At 63.5% G+C, this 24,485-nt stretch overlaps 3 protein-coding genes across 3 annotated transcripts in view; 2 read left to right on the top strand and 1 right to left on the bottom strand.

The window, feature by feature from the left end:
- Positions 1-29: 29 nt before the first annotated feature.
- Positions 30-3,780, top strand: WSB2 (WD repeat and SOCS box containing 2). Its single transcript, XM_083803333.1, has 9 exons — positions 30-189; positions 313-484; positions 570-790; positions 979-1,110; positions 1,464-1,564; positions 1,955-2,127; positions 2,242-2,355; positions 2,768-2,875; positions 3,061-3,780. Exons 1-9 carry the CDS (start codon positions 174-176, stop codon positions 3,221-3,223), a joined length of 1,200 nt encoding a protein of 399 aa, XP_083659459.1. The 5' UTR covers positions 30-173; the 3' UTR covers positions 3,224-3,780.
- Positions 3,781-4,691: 911 nt separating this feature from the next.
- On the bottom strand, positions 4,692-7,693 carry RFC5 (replication factor C subunit 5). The gene is made up of 11 exons (XM_083803334.1): positions 7,524-7,693; positions 7,333-7,397; positions 6,673-6,809; positions 6,520-6,599; positions 6,267-6,340; positions 6,009-6,168; positions 5,816-5,897; positions 5,582-5,711; positions 5,306-5,383; positions 5,172-5,226; positions 4,692-4,974 (listed from the first exon to the last, which is right to left on the bottom strand). Exons 1-11 carry the CDS (start codon positions 7,553-7,555, stop codon positions 4,878-4,880), a joined length of 990 nt encoding a protein of 329 aa, XP_083659460.1. The 5' UTR covers positions 7,556-7,693; the 3' UTR covers positions 4,692-4,877.
- A 5,112-nt stretch (positions 7,694-12,805) lies between these two features.
- KSR2 (kinase suppressor of ras 2) overlaps positions 12,806-24,485 on the top strand; it is a gene marked incomplete at its 3' end in the record, with an annotated part of 54,837 nt that continues 43,157 nt past the window's right edge. The window contains 5 exon segments of the mRNA XM_083803328.1: positions 12,806-12,994; positions 12,996-13,004; positions 18,916-19,056; positions 19,702-19,852; positions 23,941-24,445. Of these exon segments, the coding sequence (XP_083659454.1) occupies positions 12,824-12,994; positions 12,996-13,004; positions 18,916-19,056; positions 19,702-19,852; positions 23,941-24,445 (977 nt within the window). The 5' untranslated portion in view covers positions 12,806-12,823.

Here is a 24,485-nt window from a genome sequence, read left to right as displayed (position 1 = left end):
CGCCCCGCACGGGGCGGTCCCGCCCCGCCTCCAGCGGCCCGGCTGAGGGAGGCGGAGGGCGGCCGGGGGCTCCCTGCGGCCCGGCTGCCTCCGAGCGCCGGGGAGGCCGCGCCCAGCCCGGCCGGGGCCTGCGGGGCCTCCCCGGGGCGGGCGGGCCCGGCCGCGCCGCCGCCATGAAGCCGAGCGCAGGTGAGGGCCGGGCCGGGCCCGGGGCTCCCGGAGGGGGCCGGGGGACGGAGGGGGGGGGTCGCGGCGGGGCCGGGAGCCGGGAGCCGGGGCCGGGCCGGTGACGGCGCTGCCCCCGCTGCCCAGAGGAGCCCGTGCTGCTGGCGGAGCTGAAGCCCGGCCGGCCGCAGCAGTACGACTGGAAGTCGAGCTGCGAGACCTGGAGCGTGGCCTTCTCCCCCGACGGTGCCTGGTTCGCCTGGTCGCAGGGCCACTGCCTGGTCAAGCTGATCCCCTGGCCCCTGGAGGAGGCCGAGCTGTGAGTAGCGGGCACGGGGGAGACGCTTCCAGCCGAGGCGACGCCGCGGTGCCAGCCCCGCCGCCCTCCCTTCTTCGCCCCGCAGCTGCAAAGCCTCGGAGCGCAAGGGCCACGGCGGCAAGGCGGAGGCGCGGAGCCGACGGGGAGCCAAGGAGAAGACGCTGGAGTGCGGCCAGATCGTCTGGGGCCTGGCCTTCAGCGCCTGGCCGGCGGCGGGGGACCCGGACGGTGCCGCGGGGCTGTCCTGCCTGGCGCTGGCCACGGGCCTCAACGACGGGCAGATCAAAGTCTGGGAGGTGCAGACAGGTGAGCGGCTCTCTGTGGCACCGGGTGGTGGGTTCAGGCTGCTCTCTCTGCCCTTGCTCCCCCTTGGAAGGAGGTCCTGGCTCCGTTCTTCCCCAAATGTTTCCCAAGGGCGAGCCGCTGCCTGCTCCTGCGCAGGACAGGCTGGGCACAAAGGGCACTGATGGGGCTGACGCGGCCGCTCTCCGCAGGACACCTTCTCTTCAGCCTCCTGGGGCACCAGGACGTCGTCAGGGACCTGAGCTTCGCTCCCAATGGAAGCCTCATCCTGGTGTCGGCGTCGCGGGACAGGACCTTGCGTGTCTGGGACCTCAGCAAAGACGGTAGGAGCGAGCGGGGCTGTGCCCGGTGCTAGGTCAGCCCTTCCTGAAGCTGTGGGCAAGGAGAGGGCAGAAGCACACCTTGGAAGGGGAGATGGTGGGAGGGGATCTCTGGGGACAGTGTTTGAGGCAGAAGGGGGGGTCCTGGGACACAGCAGAGCCATCCCCTCCCAGCTGGGACCTGGGGGCTGCAGGAAGGTGTCGCAGATAGAGAGCTCGGGGATGGGCACAGGGAAATTCCCCCACCCCACATGTGTTTTCCTCCTTAGGAGTGGGGCTGAGACAGCAGGCGGGGCAGGGCCTGTCCCTGGTGACTCAGCTCTGTCTCCGATGACTTGTGTGTCCGTTGTCCCCAGGGCGGCAGGTCCAGGTGCTGACGGGCCACATGCAGTGGGTCTATTGCTGCTCCATCTCCCCTGACTGCAGCATGCTCTGCTCGGCTGCCGGAGAGAAGGCGGTGAGTCCCTCAGCGTGGCAGCCAGTCCCACTGAGTGCCACGTTCCCTGTGTTGCCCGTATGTGAGATGCCTCCATGTGGGAAGGAGCAGGTGAGGTGAGAGCCAGCCTTGTTCCCTGGACTTGCCAGCACCAACATGCCCCCCGCCCCGTCCCTCCGTGCTGGGTGAGGATCCGGGGTGGGCACGGGAATGCTGTTCACCGCTGAGGAGTTGGGATGTGGCGGGGGGAGATGGTTGGTGAGGTACTTGGGTCCTTTCTGTTATCACAGCTGTTTCAGACACCCTTGCTGCTTCGTCTCCTCTGTTGGGCTCTGCCCTGGTGGCTCCGTGCTGTCGTGGCTCTGTGTGACAGTGCGGGGAGCCTCAGCCTCAACCCCCCGTGCCCCGCAGGCGCTGCTGTGGAGCATGCGGTCCTACACGCTCATCCGGAGGCTGGAGGGGCACCAGAGCAGCGTGGTGTCCTGCGACTTCTCACCGGACTCGGCGCTCCTCGCCACTGCCTCCTACGACACCTGCGTCATCATGTGGGACCCCTACACGGGGGAGCAGCTGAGGACGCTGCGGTACGGAGCTGGGGGGCGATGGGGGCCACAGGAATGGGGTAGAGAGGTGTCGTGGGGGATTGGTGGGGCCGAGCGTGGCTTGGGGCTCAGGCTGGGCTTGTTCTCCCCCCGCAGCCACGTCCCCCTGCACTCGGCGCTGGACTACAGCAGCGACGTCCACACCAGCTCGCTGCGGTCGGTCTGCTTCTCCCCAGAGGGCCTGTACCTGGCCACGGTGGCAGATGACAGGTGAGTTAATACCCCTCCTCCGGGTCTTTCTAGAGGGAAAGAGAGTCCTAAGAGGACACACCAGAAGTTCAGGGCGTCCCAGCAGGGAGCAGACTTTGCATGGCAAAGAGACCAACGCATTCAGAGCCCTGATTGTGTGAGGAGTTGCGAGGTCAGGGCCCTGTCACCTCCCTGAGCAATGAACCAGGGCCTGTGTCCCCTTACCGTGCTCCTTGGTACTGTCACCTGCTCTGTCCACATCTGGCTCAGCTCTGCAGGGGACAATGCTCCTGCCCAGCTGTAACACTTCTGGGAGGCTCTAAGTCCACGGGATAAAGCCCAGCTCCCAGCTTGTGTGCTTTCGGGTGGCCCCAGGGGCTTCGTTTTAGCTGCAGGCACCGCCTGACGTTGTGTCACCTCCCTTTTTCCTTAGGCTCCTGAGGATCTGGGCGCTGGAGCTGCGATCCCCGGTGGCGTTTGCCCCCATGACCAACGGCCTGTGCTGCATGTACTTTCCCCACGGCGGCTTCATTGCCACAGGGTGCGTATGTCTGCTGCAGGGAGCTCCAGGAGAAATCAGCCTGAGGGTGAAGGCTGGTTTCCCAGCTTGGGGAGCGAATGTGGTTGCTGCACGCTCAGGATGTTTTGGGGTAACTTTCTCACATCTCTCTGCGCCGTGCTGGGGCGGTGGATGCTCGCTCAGGGCCTCTTTGGGTCTCGTTGCAGGACCAGAGATGGCCACGTCCAGTTCTGGACTGCTCCAAGAGTCCTCTCGTCACTAAAGCACTTGTGCCGCAAAGCCCTGCGCACCTTCCTGACGACGTACCAGGTCCTTGCACTCCCCATTCCCAGGAAGCTGAAGGAGTTCCTCACCTACCGGACCTTCTGAGGGACCAGAGGCACGCAGGCGAGAGCCCCCTGCCTCGCGGCAGGGCTGGCCTGGCTCACAGAGCACCGCTGGTTTGTCGTGCTGGTTTGTGAGCCGTGGGGCAGAAGGATTGTTACTCCCCTTGTTTTGGGGCTGTCTGTGAACGTGGAGATATTTTTTTTTTTTTGGTGTAATAATACTAGAACCCAGCAAAAGAAAAGCATGCAGAGGGCAAGGGGCACAGCACAACGTGGGGGACGGCTCTGGTGACCCCACAGGGGACGCGGGTCCCCCTGTCCCCCTGCTATCTGCAAGTTTTGGGTCAGGTGCTTTTGCTTCCAAGTGCAATGTTGTGGGTTGAGGATTAGCAGCTGCAGTCCGAGCAGAGCGTTTGTCGGTGCGAAGCGGGGGCCACAGCCAGCCCCCACACCAGCCCCGACGGGATCAGCCCGTGCTTAGCTGCCGGAGGGGTGCGGGCTCTGCCGTTCCCGTGGTCTGGGCATGAGCTGGACAAACCTGAGCCGGTCTCTGCGGGCTGGGGGACAGCGATGACAGAATAAAAGATGGTCGATTCCTCACTTCTTCCCTCGTTGCTCGTAGAGGTGAACTGGGGCTGCCAGGCGGGGGCCCGGGGACCAGACCCTCCTGCTGCTGCAGCTCTGGGTAAGTCAGAGCTGCTCGCTCGGCTCTGGAGAGGAGCAGATGGTCAGTGGTGGGCGCCGGGGAGGCTCAGTCCTCGTGGTTAGCTGTGAAAGCAGAATGTGGCTTCGCCTAGCCCCCTGCTTTCGCTCCTCGGTTGCTTTTTCCGCCCCCATGCCAGCCCCTAGGACTTGGCGCTCGAACAGCTCACCAGCAGCGTGCACCCAGCGTTCAGACTTGCTGTGCACGCAGCCGTCTCCTGGACGCGTCTCGCTCCAGCGGAGCTGGTGGCTGGAGGGACAGCACGTGCTTGGTGTCCCCCTGCGTGCTGGGGGACTGCGCAGGAGCCCTGGGCTGACCCCAGCTGATGCAGAAGACAGGGAACATCTCCTCCGAGCAGTTCCCTGCGATGTTTTCCTTTGCGAACAGCTAAACCCCGAAAGCTGTCATCTCCCAAAGACTTCCAGGAAAAGATGTGACCTGCAAACCGCCAGGGCTCTGTTTCTCAGCCCGCTAGCAGTTCGGGCAGCTCTTCCCTGCATGAAGGGCCCCAGGAGTGCTGCACGCAGGTGCCAGCAGCCCGTGTGCGTGTACCACGGCTGCTGCGTGGGCCGGTAGCAGCGCAGTTAAGCTCTGCTGAGCTCCCCAAGGTCGGCAGGGTTGTGCTTTGAGCTCTTCCCCTCGGCCAAAGAGCATCAGCGCTGCGCTGCTGAGGGCTACGTGCACCAAAGCCCCGGAGAAGCCGGAGCTGCCACCAGGGCCTTTGCAATGGGACGCAGGCAGTGGGTGAGGCTCGACCACCTCCCCTCAGCCGTGGCTGTAGGGGAGAAAAAAAAACCACACAGCCTGCTTGGCATTAGAGATGTTTGCATTTCCCGGTGAAGCGTATAAAAACAGGCTGCTCTGGCACGCCCCAGGTGGGGGCCCAGGGCGTGCAAAGAGGAACCACGAAGCTGCACGGGGCTGATGGCGGTCGCCTCGGGTTTCTGCTCAGGATGCCCTGCAGGCCAGGACGCTCGCAGCCACCCCGCCGGGCTCAGGCTTCGGCCACGATCAGGTCCCTGGTGACTTGGAAAGCCGCGACGAGGGAGCTCAGCTGAACCTTCTCGCTCGTGCCAGCAGCCAGCCGGTACCTGCAGCAGGAGGCAGGGGAAGTTTAACGGCTTGCACCAGCACCGGCACCCCGATGGAGCAAGCCAAGAGCACGGATAGTGAGCAGGGATGGGGGCGCGGGGGCTGCGGGTGTCCCCAGCAGCCGTGGAGACGGCACGGCGCGTTAGGGGCCTGGCAGCCCCCCACGACCGGGCTGTGGGTGGGAGCGGGCACTCACTCGATGTCTGCCATTTTGATCAGCAGCTGGATGCGGACCGAGGGTGGGAAATCGACTGCGGGAGGAAGGAGGTGGCGTGAGTTAGGGAGGCTTTTTGGGGCGGCGAGCCAGGAGCTGGCCCCGCAGACCTCTACCTCTGTGCACAAACAGGTGGATCTCGGTCAGGATGTCCTGCAGGGCCAAGCCCTTCAGCGTCTTCAGCTCTGTGATTTCTGAGACGGCAGTGAGTGAAGGGGATCCTTACACATATTCCCTGCAGGATCCAACAACCCCGATGGGAGCGGGACCCTCCCCAGCGAGCGGCGTGAAGCCAGCCCTACCCCAGCCGGACCAGGAGGATGGGAAGCCCCAGCAAAAAGGAAGGATTTATGGCGACGGGGATTAAACCCAAGGCAGAAGGAAAAGGATACTGCGATAGGCGGTGGAGAAGTCCTGGTTGAGCATCCAGTCGAGGATGTTGGCGATGTCGGACTTGAGGGGATGCCCCGTGCAGGTGTAGACGTTCTCCTCTGTCACCTTCCCGAAGGCCATGGCGGTGCTCTGAGGAAGAGGAGGTGGAGGAGGGACGAAGAGCTCCCTGCTCGCGGGGCCCACCGAGGTGCCAGCTTACACAAGGCGCCAGCGCCTGCAGCCACGGTCGGTACCTGCAGGATGTTCAGGGCTCGGCGCATGTCACCGCTCGACAGGGTCACCAGCGCCTTCATCCCGTCCTCGCTCACATCCACCCTGGAAGGCGAGATGGGGGCTGCAGCGGGACCGGCTCAGCGCCTCCGTGGCCTCCAGCCCCTGGGGACGGGCAGGGGGAGAGGGGGGCGCGGCGGAGCCCCCCCGGCTCACCCCTCCTCCTGTACGACGTGCTGCAGCCGGGGCACCATCAGCTCCGGGGTGAGGGGCCCGAAGCGGAAGCGGGTGCAGCGGGACTGCAGCGCGGGGATGATCTTGGAGAGGTAGTTGCAGATGAGGCAGAAGCGGGTGTTTTCGGTGAACTTCTCGATCACTGCAAAGGAGGAGAGGAGCTGGATGGAGCCCCCGCAGCCTCTCGCAACGGGGAAGGCTGGAGGGGTGCCGCTGAGCCCCCCCCCGGGTGCCCCTCACCTCGCCTCAGGGCGTTCTGAGCGTCCTGGGTCATGGCGTCGGCTTCATCCAGGATGACGAGCTTGAAGCCTTTCCTGAAACAGGGCAGAAAGGGATGGATCTGGTCCCAACCCACCCCTCAGGAGCTGCCAGGCTGGGGCTGGAGAAGTGGTGCTGGAGGTGCCTCCTCTCAGCCCTGGCCCCAGGAACGCTCCCAGCTCCCAATTCCCCACCGCCCCCCCCAAAACTGCCCCCAAGGCACGGGGAAGCCTACTTGAAGATGGTCCTGGTGCTGGCGAAGCTCAGGATGGGCCCTCTGACGATGTCGATTCCCCGGTCGTCCGAGGCGTTCAGCTGGAGGGATAGAGACAGCAGCGGGGGTGCAGGGCTCTCCCTCTCACCCCAAAGCCGGGTGCCCCCCCCTTACCTCCAACACCATGGAGCTGAACTCCCGCTCCCGGTAGAGCTGCCGCGCGCAGGCCAGGATGGTGGAGGTCTTGCCGGTGCCGGGGGGGCCATAGAGGAGGAGGTGGGGCAGCCGGTCCTCGCTGATGAACCGCTGGACTGGGGAGGGGGCACAGGGGGCTGGGCGGGGGGGTGCTCTGGGGCAAGCCTGAGCGCGATGCGCGGCCACAGCATCCCTGGGGGGGTAACTGGTTGGGGGGGTGTGGAGTTTGGGGGGGGTGGTGGTGGGAATGGGGGGGTGCTGGGGGGAATGAGGGGGTGGTGAGGGGAATGGGGGGGTGCTGGGGGGGTGGTGGTGGGGTGGTGGTGGTGGGAATGGGGGGGTGCTGGGGGGGTAGGGGGAATGGGGGGGGTAGGGGGAATGGGGGGGTGCTGGGGGAAATGGGAGCGTGCTGGGGGGATTGGGGGGTGCTGGAGGAAATGGGAGGGTGCTGGAGGGAATGGGGGGTGCTGGGAGGGGTATGGGGTGCTGGTGGGAGGGTGCTGATGGGGATTGGGGGGTGCTGGTGGGGATGGGGGGGTACTGGTGGTGCTGGTGGGGACGGGCGGGTACTGGGGGTGCGGGTAGGGGGGTGCTGCTGGGGATGGGGGTGCTGGTGCTGGGGGTCCCCCCGCTACTCACTGGTGCTGAGGATGTCCCGGTGCGACACCAGCTCGGAGAGCTCCCGCGGCCGGTACTTCTCCACCCTGCGGGGGACGGCGGGGATCAACCCGGGGCCCCGACCCCCCCATATCCCCCACACCCGCAGCCCCCCTAAACCCTCCCCCAAAACCTCCCCAAACCCCGTGCCCAGCCCCGCCGCCCGCCCGCACCAGGGCAGGTTCCTCCCGCCCGGCGCCGCCATCTTCCCCGCGGGGCCTCGCGAGAGCTGGGCCGGGGGGGGCCGGGGACGGGGCCGGGGGGGTCGGGAACAGCGATGGGGACGGGGCTGGGGACGGGGACGGGGCTGGGGGTGGCGGCTGTGGGGCTGCCCCCCGCTGGTGGGCATCCAGCGGGGATGGGGAAGGCCCCTCCTCCCCCCCCCCCCCCCGTCGGCAGCACCCATGGGTGCCAGGGGGCGGCTGTGGGGCGGTGCGGGGTGGGGGGCTACTGCGGGGTGGTTTGGGGTCCAGCGGCCTTAAATCCGGCTGGTTTGGCCATGGGGGGTGCCAGGATGGGCCCCCCCCCAGCTCCTGGGGCTGCCCGGCTGAGGGTTTCCTTGCTGGCCCCCATGTTTGTGGGGTGGGGTGGGGTGGGGTGGGGGGCCGGGGGGGTGCTCGGGTGTTGCTTTGGGGTGGATGGAGGAGGAAAAGGAGATGCTCTGTCTTGGGGAGCCCAGGTTTCAAGAAGGTAATCCACCAGCAGAAGCGCTGGGATGTGTATTGGCGGGCAAAAACGTACCGGGGACATCCCCCCCAAGGAAGAGCTCCAGGTCTAACCCTATAGAAAACCCCAAACACGCATGGGGTGGCAGCCGGACACGGGGTGTGGGACGTGGAGCCGGAGCCGGTGTTCACCTGGGAGGCTTCTGGCCCTTCAAACCCCAATTTTCCAGGCATTTCCCCCCCCCCCCCCCCATGCCAACACTACATCTGCAGCCCGGGCTGAGCCTTGGAGGGGGCAGGCGCACTCTGCTGCTGGGGGCAAAGTTTGCAGCCCCCCGTGGTATTTCCCCACCGTATTTCTCGTGGGTGACCTCAGCTGCGGGCTGACCAGGTCGGTTCCACAATATATACCCTTATTTTTTAATGTGTAATTGATGGCTGGCCCCCCAAGGATGCTGCTTTGGGAAGGGGACAAGCGGGCAGGGGTCCCAGGGGGATTTCAGGGGGCAGCGGGGATGGTGCCGAGAGGGTCCGGGCTCGCAGGCGGGCAGGGGAGGGGGCCCAGGTGAGCCGAGGAACCACGAGGTGCGTCGGTAGGAGCGGGTCCTGCTGGGAACGGCTTCTGGTTAAGAAACGAAGCGGTTGACGTTGCCGAGTAACAACGCTCACATCTCGCCCGTTTACAAAATCCAGACACCGATCGAGAAGGAAATGAATAATTCAGGCTGTCCGAGGCCGTGCCGTAGGAAAACACGCCTCGTCCCCCCGGTCCCAGGCCTGTTTTCACCTGGGGAAACGTGGTGTGGGGTGTGCCGGGGCAGCTCGGCACCTGCTTACCTTTTTGCCTCCCTGCATTCTATTCTATTCTATTCTATTCTATTCTATTCTATTCTATTCTATTCTATTCTATTCTATTCTATTCTATTCTATTCTATTCTATTCTATTCTATTTCTTCTTTCTTTTATTCTTCATTTCGTTATTCTTCCTTTTATTCTTTATTTTCCTCTTCTTTATTTTATTACTTCTTTTATTCTTCCTTATTTTATTCCACTTTATTATTATTTTATTTTTTAAGGGGCAGCTACCAGGACCCTGGGTATTTTCCTGCTCTGGAAGCCACCAAACTGACGGAAGGGCAGCGTGTGGGCAGCGGGTGCAGGGGAGCGTTTTGAGCCGCATGGGACCCTCCTGTCCTCCCCTCCCTTGCGCTCGGCGCTGGGAGCACAGAAATGGCTGTGCTTCTAGCCGGGGTGTTTTAGGAAAAAACATCTGCTGCTGCAAACCGTTTTGGTTATCGAAAGGCGTGTCTAACCACAGAAGCCATCAGGAGAGAAAATTTCAGCGGGGTTTATCTTTTTGTAACCCATGCCCCGTAAATGCCAGGAATTGCGCTGTGTTTCGAGCTCGGGCGGTATTTACGTCTCTGGCTATCGCTGCCTTCAGAGGCTGCCCGCAGCCGGGGGAATGCTCCCCTATTCCTGGAGGGAAAGCCCCCAGAGCGGGTGGAGGCTGCCCCCGGCTGGGGTTGGGGGGGTCCGGGGAAGCACATGGCTTTTCCTCCCAGCACGGGCTCTGGGGCGCTTTGCAGACCGCTCGCCTTTGCCCTGCTCCTTCCCAAACAGTTCGGCAAGAAGGGAACGGCTCCGTCCCTTTTGGGTGAGATATCCCGGCACCTTGTCGTGCCAAATATCCAGAATACCCGCCCTGGGGTGGTGCAGCTCTGCCCGCGTTTCTGGCACGCTCGTCCGGCTTGTGAAAGAGCTGATCTATGGGATGGGCGCCCACCTGTAGGGTCTCCTGGACAGCCTCAATACGTCCGAGCTGCGGTGCTGGGGAGTTCTGTTTGCATCGCTCCCATCTTGAGGTTCCCATAAAATCCCTCCGACACGTTCATTGCCACCATTAAAGGCAGAATCGCTGCTTGCAAGGGACCAGCTCGCCCGTGAGGAGGAGGAAAGGGGACGTGTGTGCTCATCCCAGCACGAGCTCCTCAGGTAAGCAGCTAAATTAAAGCTTCTCCTTGAACAAAGTGCCGACCAGCCAATTTCAGACCTCGTAACCTACATCCTAACTCGTGCTAGGAGTGGCAGCAGGTGTAATTGCTGCATAAAGCCCCTTGGGGTTAGCTTCATGCTCTCCACAGAGTGGAGACATCGGGCGCAGGTACCCCAGAAAGTGCAATACGTACCCAGAAAGTGAAAGCCCTGTGAAGGTGAAATGGGGTGGCTGGGGCAGGCAGAGCTGCTCCCGAGCTCACTGGCCCATCTTGGCCACTTTTGGCCAGCACCGGGTATCACCTATAGGGGCTGAACCCCCCCCCAAATGGCTTCTATAGGGAGGAATCGGCTCCGGATGCTGGGATATGGAGATCTGGGATGCACACAGGGCTGGGGGGATTGTTTGCTTTCTGCAGGTGTTGGGGACACCGCCGTGGCCTCAAAGCTTGGGGAAGGAGGGGGGCCTGCTTCCCCCCCCCTCCCCCCGAAAAAAAAAGCAACCTCAGTATTTAAAACCCTGCTGTGGCACCTGGTGTAGCATCACAATGCCAGGAGCTGGTGGGAAGGAGGGCGAGCGGCCACGCATGCAAGGAAGCCACTTGCCATTCTTATTTTGAGTTGGTTTTGCTCAGTTTTGGGCCAAATCCCCCCCCCAGCCTCCCCACCTCCCCCCCTAGGGGTGCCTCTCCCCCTGCCCCATCCTGCACTGCTCCTTCCGCAGTGGGGCTGCAGCACAGGTCCCCATAGCACCCATCTCCTTGGGCCCTTGGGGGTGCGCATCCCCTGCACCCCCCTGCTGCTGCACCTGCTGCTCCTGCCCGCGGCGACGCACAGCGCTGCCAGCCTGGGGGCCTCTGCAGCAGGACCCCCCCGCTGTGCCAGGGCCCCCACTGCAGCAGTGCCCCCCCCTTGTTGCAGTAGGAACCCCCCGTTGCAGCAGGACCCCTCCATTGTATTAGGGCCCCCAGTGTGGGAGGATGTCCCGTTGCACTAGGGCCCCTATTGCGCCATATCCCCCAGTACACTGTGCCCCCCCATTGCACAATGGCCCCCCCATTTAGATTATGGCCTCCCCTTTGCACTATAGCCCCCAATTGCACCATGGCCTCCCCTTTGCACTATAGCCCCCAATTGCACCATGCCCCCCCTTTGCATTACAGCCCACCTTTAGACTATGGCCCCCCATTGCATCGTGCCCCCCCCCATTGCATCGTTATACCCTCCTTTGGAATATGCCCCCCCCCCTTTTGCAACACAGCCCCCTGCTTCACCATGCGCCCCCATGGCACTGCAGCCCCCTATTGCGCTGCATGCCCCCCCGCATTGCACCATGCCCCCCTCTTTCATGGAGTCCTAGAAGTGTTAAGGTTGGACAAGCCCTCCAAGATCACCTGCTCCAACCACCCCCCCCCACCACCAATGTCACCCCCTAGCGGTCCCCTCCTTGCACCGTGGCCCCGCCATTGTACTGTGCGCCCCCGTTGCACCGCGCCCCCCATTGCACCGTGCCCCCCTTTGCACCGTAGACCCCCGTTGTCCCCCCCCATTGCCCCATGCCCCCCATTGCTCCCCTGTTGCCCTGTGCCCCTATAGCACCATGCCCCCCCCTTGCACCAGAGCTCCCCATTGCCCCCCATTGCTCTGTGCCTCCCCATTGCACCAGCTCCCCCATTGCACCATGCTCCCCATTGCCCCCCATTGCCCCCCCATTGCCCCCCCATTGCCCCATGCCCCCCATTGCTCCCCTGTTGCCCCGTGCCCACCATTGCACCGTGCCCCTATAGCACCATGCCCCCCCTTGCACCAGAGCTCCCCATTGCCCCCCATTGCCCCCCATTGCCACATGCTCCCAATGCACCATGCCCCCCGCTTTTCACCATAGCTCCCCTTGCCCCCCCCCATTGCACCGTGTCCCTCATTGCACCATGCCCCCCCTTTGCACCAGAGCCCCCCACGGCCCCCCATTTCCCTGCCTCCCACTGCCCCGTGCCCCCCATTTCCCCATGCCCCCCCTTTACACCGCAGCCCCCTATTGCCCCCGCATTGCCCCATTCCCCCATTGCCCCCCCTCTTGCACCATAGCTCCCCATTGCCTCTCACTGCATCACTGCCCCCCATTACCCCATGCCCCCATTGCCCCGTGCCCCCCCCTTGCACCATAGCTCCCCATTGCCCCCCACTGCCCCATATCCCCCCATTGGCCCCCCCACTGCCCCCCATTGCCCCATGGCCCCATTACCCCATGCCCCCCTTTGCACCATTACCCCCCATTGCCCCCCCATTGCCCCGTGCCCCCCATTGCCCCACTCCCCCCTTTACACCACAGCCCCCACAGCCCCCCCACTGCCCCCCATTGCCCCGCAGCCCCCCCAAGCCGCGACCCCCCCCCTTTCCCCGCAGCTCCGCGGTGCCGGTGCGGTGCGCGCGGGTGCGCGCGGGTGCGGGTGTCCGTGCGCGGGCGCGCGCGCGTGCGGAGGGGTGCGGGGGGGTTGGGGGGGGGGGTCGCGCGCGGAGCGGCGCGCAGCGAGCGCGGCCCCGCGGTGCCGGGAGCGCGCCGCCCCCGCCCCCGCCCCGCCGCGCCCGGGGGGAGGCGGCCGCGGCGGCGCGCTGAGGGCTCGGTGGGCGCCGCGGGGCCGCGCTCAGGGCTCGGGGGGGGGGGGCGCCGCGGGGCCGCGATGCTGCGGGCGGCGGAGCGGGGCTGAGCTGTGGGGCGGGGGGGGCGGGGGCCGGGGAGGGGGGGGGGGCCGAGCCGCGGCGGAGGGGTGGGGTGGGGTCGGGAGGGGGGGGGTGGGTGGGGGGCGCGGCGAGCGATGGATGAGGAAAACATGACGAGGAGCGAGGAGCAGCAGCAGCTGAGTTTGCAGAAGGCGCTGCAGCAGTGCGAGCTCGTCCAGAACATGATCGACATCAGCATCTCCAACCTGGAGGGGCACCGCACCAAGTGCGCCGCCTCCAACGACCTCACGCAGAAGGAGATCCGCCACCCTGGAGGTAGGGCCCGGCGAGCATCCCCCCCCCCCCCCCCCCCCCCCCACCCCCGTGCTCCCCCTCCTCCTGTTTTCCTCCCCGTTCTCCCCCCCCCCCCCTCCACGGGCATCGCACCGGGCTCCCCCGCGGCGCTGCGGTGCGGTGCGGTGCGGAGCGGTGCTGAGCCTTGCGGTGCGGAGCGGGGTGCGGAGCGGTGCGGAGCGGTGCGGAGCGGCCGAGTGAGGCTGCGCGCTCTGCAGGTGGCCCGAGGTGGGACCGGTGGCAGCCGAGCGCTGCTCGCCGGGAGCGGCCCCCGGCCTTCGCATCCCCCCCCCCCCGCATCCCCCCGGCACCCCCCGGCCGGCCGCAGCCTCCCCCAGCCCTCCCCGGGCCCCTTCCACCAGCCCCGGGCCTGGCCGCAGCGCCCCGCAGCCTCCCGGCCCGCAGCCCTGCCTCCCGCATCCCCCCCGGCCTGGCCTCGTCCCCCCCCAGCTCCCCCTTTCCCCCCCCCAGCCGCCCCCATCCCGGCGAGCAGCAGCCCCCTGCCCACCCGCAGCCTGCCCCCAGCTCCCTGCCCGGCTGCGGGAGGCCAGCACCCTCACCAGCACCCTCACCAGCACCCTCACCAGCACCCTCACCAGCACCCTCACCAGCATCCTCGCCCCCGGCTCCTCCGCCGCAGCCTCCGGCCTCCCCCGGCGCACCGAGGGGGAAATCCTGCACGGCTCCGGTGGCCCCGCGGGGCAGAGGGGTCCTAGAATCTGCGGCAGGGGGCATGAGGGGGGACCCCATCCCTCGGCAGTGAGAAGGATTCGAAAGGGGTTTCTGAAGCCTGGAAGCATCCCGGCTCTCTGTACCTTATGTACAGGCCTCGGGGTCGGATCCTGCGCAGTCCCAAGGCCCCCCCTATGCAGGTGCAGCGCCTGGGAGCAGAGGAGAGGATTTATTTACTACAGCTGCTGGTTTTCGTAGGTGGGGAAGCACGGAGGCTGCGGCCGGGGGGATTTCGGAGCCGTGCCCCGCTCGGGTTTTTTGGCTGTTGCTTTCCATCCTGGTGCAGAACCGAAATATCGCGGCCGCTGAGCAGCTCTGAGGGCGCGGGGCCAGGGACCGCGGTGGCCGGGGATGCGGTGCCACCTCCTCCCGTGGGATGCTGCAGCTTCCTGGGGTGCTCCAGGGCAGCAGCGGGGTCCCCCCGTGTGCGGCTCCCCGGTGGGCTCCGCGCCCCATGTGTGTGCCGCGGGGTGGGATGTGCTGCGCTCCCGGACCTCTCCGAGCTGGGCAGTGTCCCCAGCCACCTCCTGGGGCTGAGCAGCACTTTTGGGATGTGCAGGAGGATTCAGGTTCATCAGATGATGCAGGACGGTGGGATTTCATCCTGCGTGGTCGCACCCACGTGGTCCTGGTCGGAGGCCCAGTGAGCGGCGCGGTGTCGGGGCACCACGGTGTTCCTCCCGCTCCAAATGAGGGTCGGCACCGCTCACGAGTTCCCACCTGCCTCTTGCGGACTGGACTGATGAAGATGATGGAGATGAAGAGCGTGGCGAAGCCATCCCCTGCAGGGACACCGTGTCCCTGCCTCCTGCGCGTGGGCAACGCAAGTTCGGAGGTGGCCGGGGGAAAACCCTGGGAGCTGCCCCATAAATTCTGGGCACTGGCAGGGAAGTGTCCGTCCAGCACCAGCACGCACCGAGGGACAGGAGCCCCAGGATCCCCAGCACCTTTTTCCCCAGGCTTGGCTCTTCTACCCCTTGCACAGAAAGCAGGCGATTTCCAGGAGGGCAGTGACAACGGATGGAGCTGGGACCGGGTTCCCAGTTTGGGCACGTTGGTGTGGGTCCGGCCCGGCTCCGGGGAGCCCAGGGACCCCGATGGCATTGTCCTGGGTTTCCACCAGTGTAAGCAGGAGCCCAGCGTGGCCCTGAGCCGCCGCCGCCACCGCCACGTCCCAAGGACGTGACGCAGGTGCGGAGGCACCGCTCGGCGCTGCTTCCCTTCCCACCCAGCTGCAACAACGCAGGGGTAAAGCCATCATTGTATTTTATTTTTTTTTTTGCCAAATCCTGGTTTTGCAGGATTCAGAGCGGTGCTTCTGCTCATTTATTTTAAATAATTTTGGGGTACACGCGAGTGCCCATCTTCCCTGTGCCGTGGTTGCACGGGGAGCCGGTAACTCCCCGGGATGCAGCGTCCCTCCTGGATGGGTACCGGTGCCCGTGGCCTGGGCTGGGTGGCAGCGCTCGGTGCCAGGAGGTTTTGAGGTCCTGCCTGCACCTTGGGTCTGGCTCTGGCCAAAACCAAGGCAGTGGCTGCAACCGAAACACTGCCCGACGCCGCACTGCGCAGACCTGGGTCCGAGCAGCATCGGAGCAGGGAGCGCTGGCCGGGAGCGAGCGGCTCCGTTCCCCTTCCCGAGCTTGGCACTCTGGCTTTGCACCCTTATATTTGGGTTTTGGGGTGCTGCAGGGCCACGGCGTGAGCTGGAGCTCGTGGGATCTGTCTGAAAGGGTCCGGCCCTGGTGCTGACCGATGCAAATCGTTGTGTTTGGTTTTAACGCCCCGCCGCGGCGTTTGAGTGAGGGAGAGCAGCATCCCCATGGAGAGGGGATGCTGTGGGGTGGGCAACGCTTGGGTACTCAATGATTAGGGCCGAGAGCAAAGGAAAGAGGACAAAAATAAACCAGGGGAGCAGAAGAACGAGTGTTTGGCATCACAGGGAAGTTTTGCTCAAGTGACCACAAAGTGGCTGGGTGCTGGGGGCAGAAATCCTGCCAGTGCTTGGAGCGGTCAAAGCCAGATGTGTCCCATCTCGGGGCAGATGTCGAGATCCCTTTTGCCATTAATTAAACCCCGGTGCATCGAGCTGGAGCAGGGCTCAGCTCCGTGCACCACACGGGGGTTTGTTGGTGGGAACTCGGGGCAGCTCGGGTTTATTCGTGGGAGAGCCCCAGGGAGCATTTAGCAGTGCTTGAGATAAATGACGCGCAGAGCCCGAGGTGGCGTGCAAGCCTAGCAGGGCTCCAAAGAGCCTGGAGAGGGAAAGCTCTTGGCAAACACCCGGGTGGCGAGGTGTTCCCCTGTGCTGCCGGCATGTCTGCAGTAACAAGCCCTCGGGGGAATCGGGGAGGAGCCGCTCGGCTTGGGACAGCATCTGCTCCGTTGCTGCGGCACCAGGAGAGCGAGGGTCCCGGTTCCTATCCCATGGGAGCCTTCTCCCATTGGGCTGGGGCTGCCCCGTCCCAGGGCAGAGGCTGAGCCTCTGAATTTGGAGGCGTTTTCCCCCACTGAGACCTGCAGCATCCCTGTGTGTGTCCAAAACCTGTGCGCTCCACGGGCACGGTGATGTTTGGCACGGCCAGACCCCACACAAAGGGGATCAGCGTTAACCTCGTGCTCCTGCAGGTGGATTTTCTGCCACCTTTCCCAGCCTCCAGGCAGGGCGGGGGCCAGCTCTGTCCCCGATGCTGAGCCGCCTTCCCTCTGGGTGCTGGCACCTGCTGGGTGCCTTTGCTCATCATGTTTTGGGGTGATGCTGCGGGGGAAATCCTCATGGGGGTGACAAAAGGGCTGGAAGTCCCCGGTGCTGCTCGAGGAGGCTCTGCAGGTGGCAGAGGTGGCCACAGCATAGCTGCTGTCACCCAGGGTCCCAAGGGAGTGACATGAGTGGGGACACCGCTGCTGCCCACCCCGGCCCTGCTTTTGGGTCCTGCTGCAGCGGGAGAGGCGGCCAGCGGGCACGTATATCACCCGGTACAGCACCCACACAGGTATACACGTACATATAAAATGCACACATATAAAATGCACGTGGATAGGTATAGCTACATGCACGCACCGTATATACACCCATATTTTCCCAGCTACCAGGTGCTCACGGGGCATTGCAGGCTCTGGTGTCCCCCAACAGCAAACACCCCGCGGCTAGCGGCACCCCAGCACTTGTCCCCGGGTGCCCTCCTCGCCCAGCTTCCCATTCTGCAGACGGGCAAACCGAGGCACAGGAGGGCTGGAGGGGGCCACACAGCATCAGGATTGCAAGGCAGGATCCGGCCTTTTCGGCAGAGGCGCGTTTAGCACCTCCCTGCCTGGCGGGGCGCGGGGACGGCCGAGCCACGGCTTGGTGGCACCAGGAGCAAGAGGCAAGCGTGGCGTGCCGTCCCTTCCAGCCACTTCCCTTCCCATCCCGGCTCGCCAACGTGAGAAGTGTTCCTGGACACCGGGGATGTGGCACAGAGGTGCGCTGAGCTTGTTTACCCATGCTTTGTGCAGCCCCATGGGATGCTGCCGAAGTATCTGCCTGTGCTTGGTGTCCCACCTGCGCCCTCGTTTGTGCTAACGAAGGTGCCTCTGCCCTCTCGAGGGGCAAGTGGGGCTGATTTCCCCTACCTGGAGCTTGAAATAAAAGTGTGCCTGCAGGAGAGGCGTAGCTTTATGCTGCCTTCTGTGGGAGCCTCACCCCATCCTTTCCCCATCAGTTCTCAGTTCCCGGTACGTCTCTGCCATGGTGGCAGCGGCACCTCGGGGGGGCTCTGCCCCAGTTCCTGGCTCTGTCCCCGTTCCAGGAGCCTAATTTTAGCACCTCGGGCATCCCCTCTGCTTCCCGCTGGGCTCTGAGCCTGGCGGCTTCCCCAGCCTGCAGGAGCTGCTGATGAGCAGGGTACTGGGGTGGAGGGGATTTTTGGGAGGACTTTCCTGGTGTGTTCCTGCTGGTTTGGTGTAGATGTGTGCGGCTGTGGGGCAGGAGCTGCCGTGTGCCTTCGAGCCCTCCTGTCAGCTCAGGGCAGCTTTGGGTGTGCCTCTGTGTCCCCAAGCTGCTTGAGCCCCACTGAGGGGGGAAAAAGGGCAGGGTGCTCCCCAAACCCCTCGTGCTCCGTGCTAGGAGGGCGGCTTTGCTAAAAAGCACCCCTGGGGGACCCAAAGGTGATGCCCCCAGCTGTGCAGCACCGTGCTGAGCCCCGGCAGGACTCTGTACAGCTTTCCCTGTGATTCCTGGTTAGCTCTCCATGGCTTTGCTTCGGGCGTTAATTTTTGGTGATGAAGCCCCGTTTTTGGGGCTGTCAGACCCGTTGGGGCTTGGCACTCGCTGCGCCCGGGAGAGGAGCCCCTGGCACAAGGGGCTGGGGAAGGAGGGCAATGGCTGGGTCCCTGCAAGGTCCCTGCAAGGGGGCTGATTTTTGCTTTTTCCCCCTAGCTGTTGACACGCATCCCTCCCCGGGGCCGGGGCTCCCTCTATTCCAGGCCGTTGCGATGTTTTGCTCTCGGCTCATCTATTTTTGGGGTGGCGAGGCCGCGTTTGCGGGCGCTGGGCAGGGGCACAGCACCATCTAGCGCTGCCGGCGGCGGGGAATCTCCCAGCTGGAGAGCAGGAGTGGGAAATCCCAGCAGGTTTCCAGCGAGCAGGGCTCTGCTCCACATCTCCAAGAAACCAGGCCAGTCGCTCAGAGGCTTTATTTCGGGAGCTGTCAGCCTTTCCCTCGCACACACGTTGGTGGCTTTGTCCCCATCGTGGGAGGCTTGTGGGGATGCTCGGCCGGGCAAAGGGGTCCCGGAGGCTGTGGGGTCTGCAATGGGGTGGGAGGAAGGGGCTGATGGGGTTGGGTTTTCTTAGGAACAGGGAGCAAACGCTCGGACCCAGTGATGCTCCAAATGTGGGATGCTTTGGGTGGTCTCTGCACTGAGATTGGGTATGGCGGTGGGGAGCACATCTTTTGGGCGGTGGGTGAGCAGCGTGGGAGAAGGGGCATCCTGTCCCTCCTGTCCCCTCACCCCCCTGCACTGGGGTCCCCGGGGGCGAGGGCTGTCAGCCCGCAGAGCGGAGACACGCAGGGTTGGGGATAAAGGAGCTGGGAAAGATGGGAAACGGCCCCCTTGGAGACCCAGCGTGGGGACGGGGGAGGAAAAAAAGCTTCCACGGGGCTTTCCCCTCCTCTTCCAGAGCAAGCTGGTCAAGTACTTCAGCCGGCAGCTCTCCTGCAAGAGGAAGGTGGCGTTGCAGGAGCGCAATGCCAAGCTGGAAGGCTTCCCCCAGCTCCTGCACTGGTTCCGCATCGTCGACATCCGCAAGGAGGTGATGGAGGTGAGGCGGGGGCACCGAGCGCGCGCCCGGGAGGTTTGCTGTGGGATCCTCCAGCAAAGTTTGGCAAGAGGGCAGTGTTTCCCAGGATGGAAAGTGTCTTGGAGCAACATTTTTGGGCCACGGGACACCTGTAGCAAGTTGGGGTTGGTGGTAGAGAACGGGGTGGGAAGGCAGGGGGACCAATTTTTTTCTCTGCATGGGAAGGTGCTGGGAGGGAGGTGCTGGCTGGGGCCACCCCGTGGCTGTCCCTTGAAGCTGGGGACATCTCACTGCTGTTTCTGGTGAAGGAGGCGTCCACAAGGTCCCCCCAAAACCTTTGGCCACGCCCTGGGTCCCTGTGAGTAATGGGTGCAGCTGGAGGCTGGCACCCCGGTGCGCTCAGGAAGAGGAAGCCTGCGAGGAAGCTGTGGGTGATGGGGCAGGATTTGGTGGCAAACCCCAATGTCCCGGTGCTGAGCGGGGTCTGGATGTGCCTGAGACCATCCTGAGGCTCAGGCTGTAGCATCTCCCGTGCATATAGGACAGAGGGAATCTCCAAATCCCCAGGAGGAGGGTCTGGCTTTTTCCCTGTGCGCCCCAAGGCGCTGACGTATCAGCAGATGCCCCAGGACATTTTTTTTTCCCCCTTTTTCTCACTCCTGGCAGGAAATCGCCCCCGGGCAGCTGAGCCTGGAGGAGCTGCTGGAGATGACCGACGACCAGGTCTGCGAGACCGTGGAGAAGTTCGGGGCCAACAGCGAGGAGTGCGCTCGCCTCAACGCCTCCCTCTCCTGCCTGCGCAGCGTCCACAAGTCCGGTGAGTCAGGTCTGCACCCTGCGCTCGTGTCCTGGGGGCACCCAGGGGGCACCGCTCGGGTTTGTGATCCTAAATCGGGCCAGGAGCCCCCGTTTGTGCCCCCAAATCTGGGTGCCAGCAGTGGACATCACCCGCCTCCTCGTGGGGGCTGCTGGAGAGGGAGGCTGAGACCCCCAAAGGCTCCCCGCAGTGCCCCTGCTCCAAGCAGGATTATTTTTAATTTTTAATTTTTTATTTTTGGGGGGGTTTGGGGAGGGTTTGAGCTCTGCTCCCCCCGCAGGAGCCGGCCGGGGTGCGAGGCTGGCGGGTGCCCGGGCGGTGGCAGCAGAGCTCCGCGGGAGCCGCTGAGCATCCTCGGGGGCTGGCAGCGGGCTGCGGGCAGGGTGCAGGTGGGATGTGTCCGTCTGTCCGTCCGTCCGTCCCGGGGGGGGTTTGGAGCCCCCCAGGCCCCCCTCCGCAGCTGCTCTCACCCCCCCCCAGTGCATCATTTCATAAAGCATCCCGGGGCGGGGGGGGGGGAGGATGAGTCCGGTCTGCAGGCTCCTGGGGACAGGACTGGTGGCGAGGGGGGGACCTGGTGGGGTTTTGTTGCAGGGCAGCCCCTCCCCCCCCCCCGTAGGGCACAGCAGCCCCTTCCCACAGCCTGACGTTCCCTGCACAGCCCCACCACTGCACTCCCCAAATCCGGCTCCCGCCTCTCCTCCTGCCCTCTTCCCTTTGGCATCTTCACCAAATCTCTCCGATATTCCGATAATCTCTCCGATAATCCCTCTCCGCCGAGGGAATTCCCCCCTGGGAAATGCACGTGAGCCTTCGGAAATCCCTGCTGCACCGTCCAGTGGATGGCACAAGGCAGGTCCGATGGCCTGAGCCAGGTCCAATGGCCCTGATTTTTGGCAGGTCCTGGGTTTTATCCCTTGTAGAGGCTCGCGCCGTGGTCCAGGCAGAGCGTTTGTGCCCCTGGCCCATCCGAGGGGCAGCAGGGATGGGGCTGCCACCAAAAAGCTGTGTGTTTTACCCCTGTCCGGGTGTAAAACCCAATGGGAAGGGAAACGGAGCGGTCAGCAGCATCAAGCCCCATGCTTTGGGGTTTTGGGACCGGGTCCCTTAGTAGCCAGGGGGCTGAGGATGCTCGCTGGGGGCCGGTGGGTGAGAGTGGTGCTGAGCCCTCGGCTCCCTTGTGTCTGTCTTAGCTCCGCGCAAAGCCAGGGACAAGCCTAGCCTGGAAATATAATTAGCAGGCAAGCCGCTGCCTCTTTAAAACATCATGTAATTTCTTTGCAAGTGCGCCGGTGGTCGATTTCTAGGAGCCGAGATTAGTATTAATAAAGCAGGAATAAGGCATGGTATTAACCTTTTCCATCAATCTCTATTTATTGAGTTGTTAATTAGAGACAGCTAATTTCCCAGGCCAATTCTCTGTGGGAATGGGGGCTGGGGAAGGAGGGAGGGAGGAAGCAGGTCGCTGGTTGAGTGCTGGAATCGCGATGGGGTTTGGTAACGGGGAACCCTTCCCAGCCTGAGCATCCGTGGCCTGAGCATCCTTGGGGCAGCTCCACCCGTGTCGGAAAAATCCCTGGAAAAGCTCACGGACCAGAGGAGTTACTGTATTGCATACAGCGAGCAGCAACCCTATATAAAAACCCGGCTTTATCGTGTTAACAAGCCCGTATTGGATTTTTCTCTGCTGCGAAGCCGCGCGCTGGCAGCAGGATTTTATTAGCAGCCGAGGCGTCGCGTTCGGGCTCGGAGCAGGATTAATTTAATATTAAGTAAGAGCCGAGCGGTGCCCCTGTGGCTCGAGGAGCTGGTGGCGTGTGACGGGGAGGTGATTAACGGTCCTACGGGGAAAAATGATCCCGTGCTGGGCATCCGTGGGTCCTGATGGCCTCGGGAAGCGGGGTCAGGCAGGGACAGATCCGGATGGGGAAGGGGCTGTGGGCTCTGCCAGGCAGGGATCGGTCCAAAATTCTGCCTGAAACCTGCTGCTTGCGGGGGAAGCTTTGGCTTGGAGAGTGCGACTCTCTTAAAATAAATAAATCAGGTGCAGAGCGGAGAAGGGGGGGTGTGATATAAAGTGGTGAGCATCCTCGTTTTGGGGGAAAGCCGAGGGCTGCCCCCTTGGAAAGCCGCAGCACCCACGGTGTGTGGGTGTGCAGAGCTGGTCCCTGCAGTGGGACCACGGGGGTGGCACCGGGCTGCAGTTTTGTGGGTTTTGGCTTCCCATCTGGTCCCGGGACTGTTGATTTGGGGGAAGGAAAAGGGCAGGGTGAGGGCTTTGGGGACAGCGCTGTCCCTCTGATCCCCAGGGAGAATTATTCCCTGGGTCTTGCATTGCCATCTGAGGATCCCGCGAGGTTTGAGGGCAGAGCACGAGGCTGTGGGACGCAGTGAGGGCGCACGGGGCTGGCTGTGTCTGCCCGATAAGAGCCTCTCTGCTCACCTGCAGCCTGTGCCCTCCTCGGGATGCCCGGCACCGTGAGACAGGGACAGAGGTGGGGACTGAAAACCCCTCGCTAGGTGGGCACCTACATCCAGAGCATCCCTATGGGGACGCTCAGCTGCTGGCCGGTGCTGCGCTCACGGGGTTTGGTGAACATCTTGGTGGTGTTTTCTGTGGGGCAAGGAGATTGTGGGGGGCATGTGGGGAGGAAAAATGTGACTTTTGTGCTCACTCCTCCCTGATTTCCCACATGGAAACCCCCTCGGGCAGAGTGGCAATAACACCCGAGGGAGCCCTCGGAGGAAGTGGGGTTTCTTGGAGGAACCAGCGAGGGCTTCACGCGCTCTGCAGGAGTAAGAGCTCGGGGATTTTGTTATTTTTGCCTCTAAAGCACGCTCTCGGTTGAGCCGTATCCCATCGAGTGGCGTGCCCGGTACCTGCGGCGTGTGTGGAAGCCACTGTCGAAAATACCTTTGCCGAGCTGATCCGCGGTATTTTTAGCCCTGACGCACCCAAAAAGTGGCTATTTTTGCTCTCGGGCACATCAGCCGTGCTCCAACACGGGCAGCCAGCAAGCAAAAGGGCAACCCGAGCCGGGGGGGGATGTGGGAGCGGGACCCTGGGTCGGCTTCGTCTCTCCTTCCTTAATTACCGCTAATTGCTGCTGCGGTTCGGAGGTGGCAGTGCAGGGCTGCAGCATCCGGGCAGCTCTGAGTTATGTAAATCTATGCACGCAGAGCAGCCAATGGGGGGCTCCCTGATTTGCATACATGCATGCAGGCTTGCACATCGCTGTATTGTGGGCTGGTTTATGGGGCTGGGGGGTCAGGAGCTTGCAGGAGGATTAATTTCAAAGCGTTGCACCCCCAGGGCTCTTGCAATTCCTCCGGCTTTTGGTGCACGCCGTCCCGAGGGGCTGCAGGGTGAGCATTTCCTATAGGATTGCCACTTTCGCTGGCTTTATTTTCTGCTTCAGGAGAACAATTCAAAAAAAAAAAAAAAAAAAAAAAAAAAAAAACTACCTCCTCAGCCCCTTTTCCCCTGGAGCTTTATCAATCTAATCCCAAAGCTTTCCATTCAAAAGCCTTCTCCTCTTTTATTTTTCACCCTCATGAGCTCGAAATAAAACATCCCCCCTTGAAAAGGCACGGGTAGATAACAGGACAGGCAATTAATAACTGAAAAAGGGATGGGGGAAGGAGCCTTTTTAAAATAAAGAGATTACATTTTTTATGCTGTTTTTCTTAGAGGTGGCGATCAAAAGAAGTCGGGGCGGGGAGCTTGCATCCGCTCCATCACGTTGGTGCTCTGAAGTCAGCGCCGACAGGTCTTTACTCATCTCTGCACTGGTGCAGACTAATAATTAGGAGCTGAGAGGAGCCACACTTAATATTTTTTTTGTATTTTTCCCCCCTTTCTGTAAATTGAGTGAATGGGAAGGGATGGTAGTGCTGCAATGGGTCCCCCATCCCCAGTGGTGCTTTGGGATGGTGGCGGCTCACGGTGGGGCTTGGTGCTTGGGTTGGCACCCAGATCCCCCCTTGTCCCCAAGGACTTGGGGTGTGTTGGGTCCCACCAGGACAGGGCAGGGGGTCTGGGTGCCACGGGGCATCCCCCACATGGCCGTGTGTGTGCTCTGTCGCAGGCGGCAGCCTCTCCAAGCAGGATTGGACCATCCAGTGGCCCACAGCGGAGCCGGGGAAGGAGAACCAGCCGGGCTGCCCGCCGGAGCCCGTCCAGTGGATCCGCACGCACCTCTCGCAGAGCCCCAAGCCCCCTCCCAAGTGCGCGCAGCACCACTGCCACGCCGGCTCGTCCCACGGCCCCCTCTACACCCACGTGGACCGCCTGACCGTGGAGGGCCACCCGGGGCTGTGCCCGCCCGTGGAATCCGGCCACCGCTCCCTGCCGCCCTCCCCGCGCCAGCGGCACGTGGCTCACACCCCGCCGCGCACCCCCAACATCGTGACCACCATGACGCCCCCTGGCACGCCGCCCCTGCGGCGCAGGAACAAGCTGAAGCCCCCCGGGACACCGCCGCCGGCGTCGCGCAAGCTCATCCACCTCCTGCCCGGCTTCACCGCCCTGCACCGCAGCAAGTCTCACGAGTTCCAGCTGGGGCACCGCGTGGACGAGGCGCACACCCCCAAGTAAGCGGGTGTCCTGAGGGATCGGGGCTGGGGGGGTGGC

The sequence above is a fragment of the Anser anser genome (assembly GCF_964211835.1).
Source record: "Anser anser genome assembly, chromosome: 18".
Classification (NCBI taxonomy): domain Eukaryota; kingdom Metazoa; phylum Chordata; class Aves; order Anseriformes; family Anatidae; genus Anser; species Anser anser.
The sequence above is the reverse complement of the archived record's forward strand: the minus strand, read 5'-3'. Positions and strand labels throughout refer to the sequence as shown.

Excerpts from the sequence above, each read along its gene's own strand:
- WSB2 (XM_083803333.1), top strand. Across the intron at positions 791-978 it reads AGTCTGGGAGGTGCAGACAG|GACACCTTCTCTTCAGCCTC; the intron begins GTGAGCGGCTCT and ends CGCTCTCCGCAG. Across the intron at positions 1,565-1,954 it reads CGGCTGCCGGAGAGAAGGCG|GCGCTGCTGTGGAGCATGCG; the intron begins GTGAGTCCCTCA and ends CGTGCCCCGCAG.
- RFC5 (XM_083803334.1), bottom strand. The coding sequence starts at position 7,555 with ATGGCGGCGCCGGGCGGGAGGAACCTGCCCTG. Across the intron at positions 6,810-7,332 it reads CCGGGACATCCTCAGCACCA|TCCAGCGGTTCATCAGCGAG; the intron begins GTGAGTAGCGGG and ends CCCCCTCCCCAG. Across the intron at positions 4,975-5,171 it reads ATCAAAATGGCAGACATCGA|GTACCGGCTGGCTGCTGGCA; the intron begins GTGAGTGCCCGC and ends CTCCTGCTGCAG.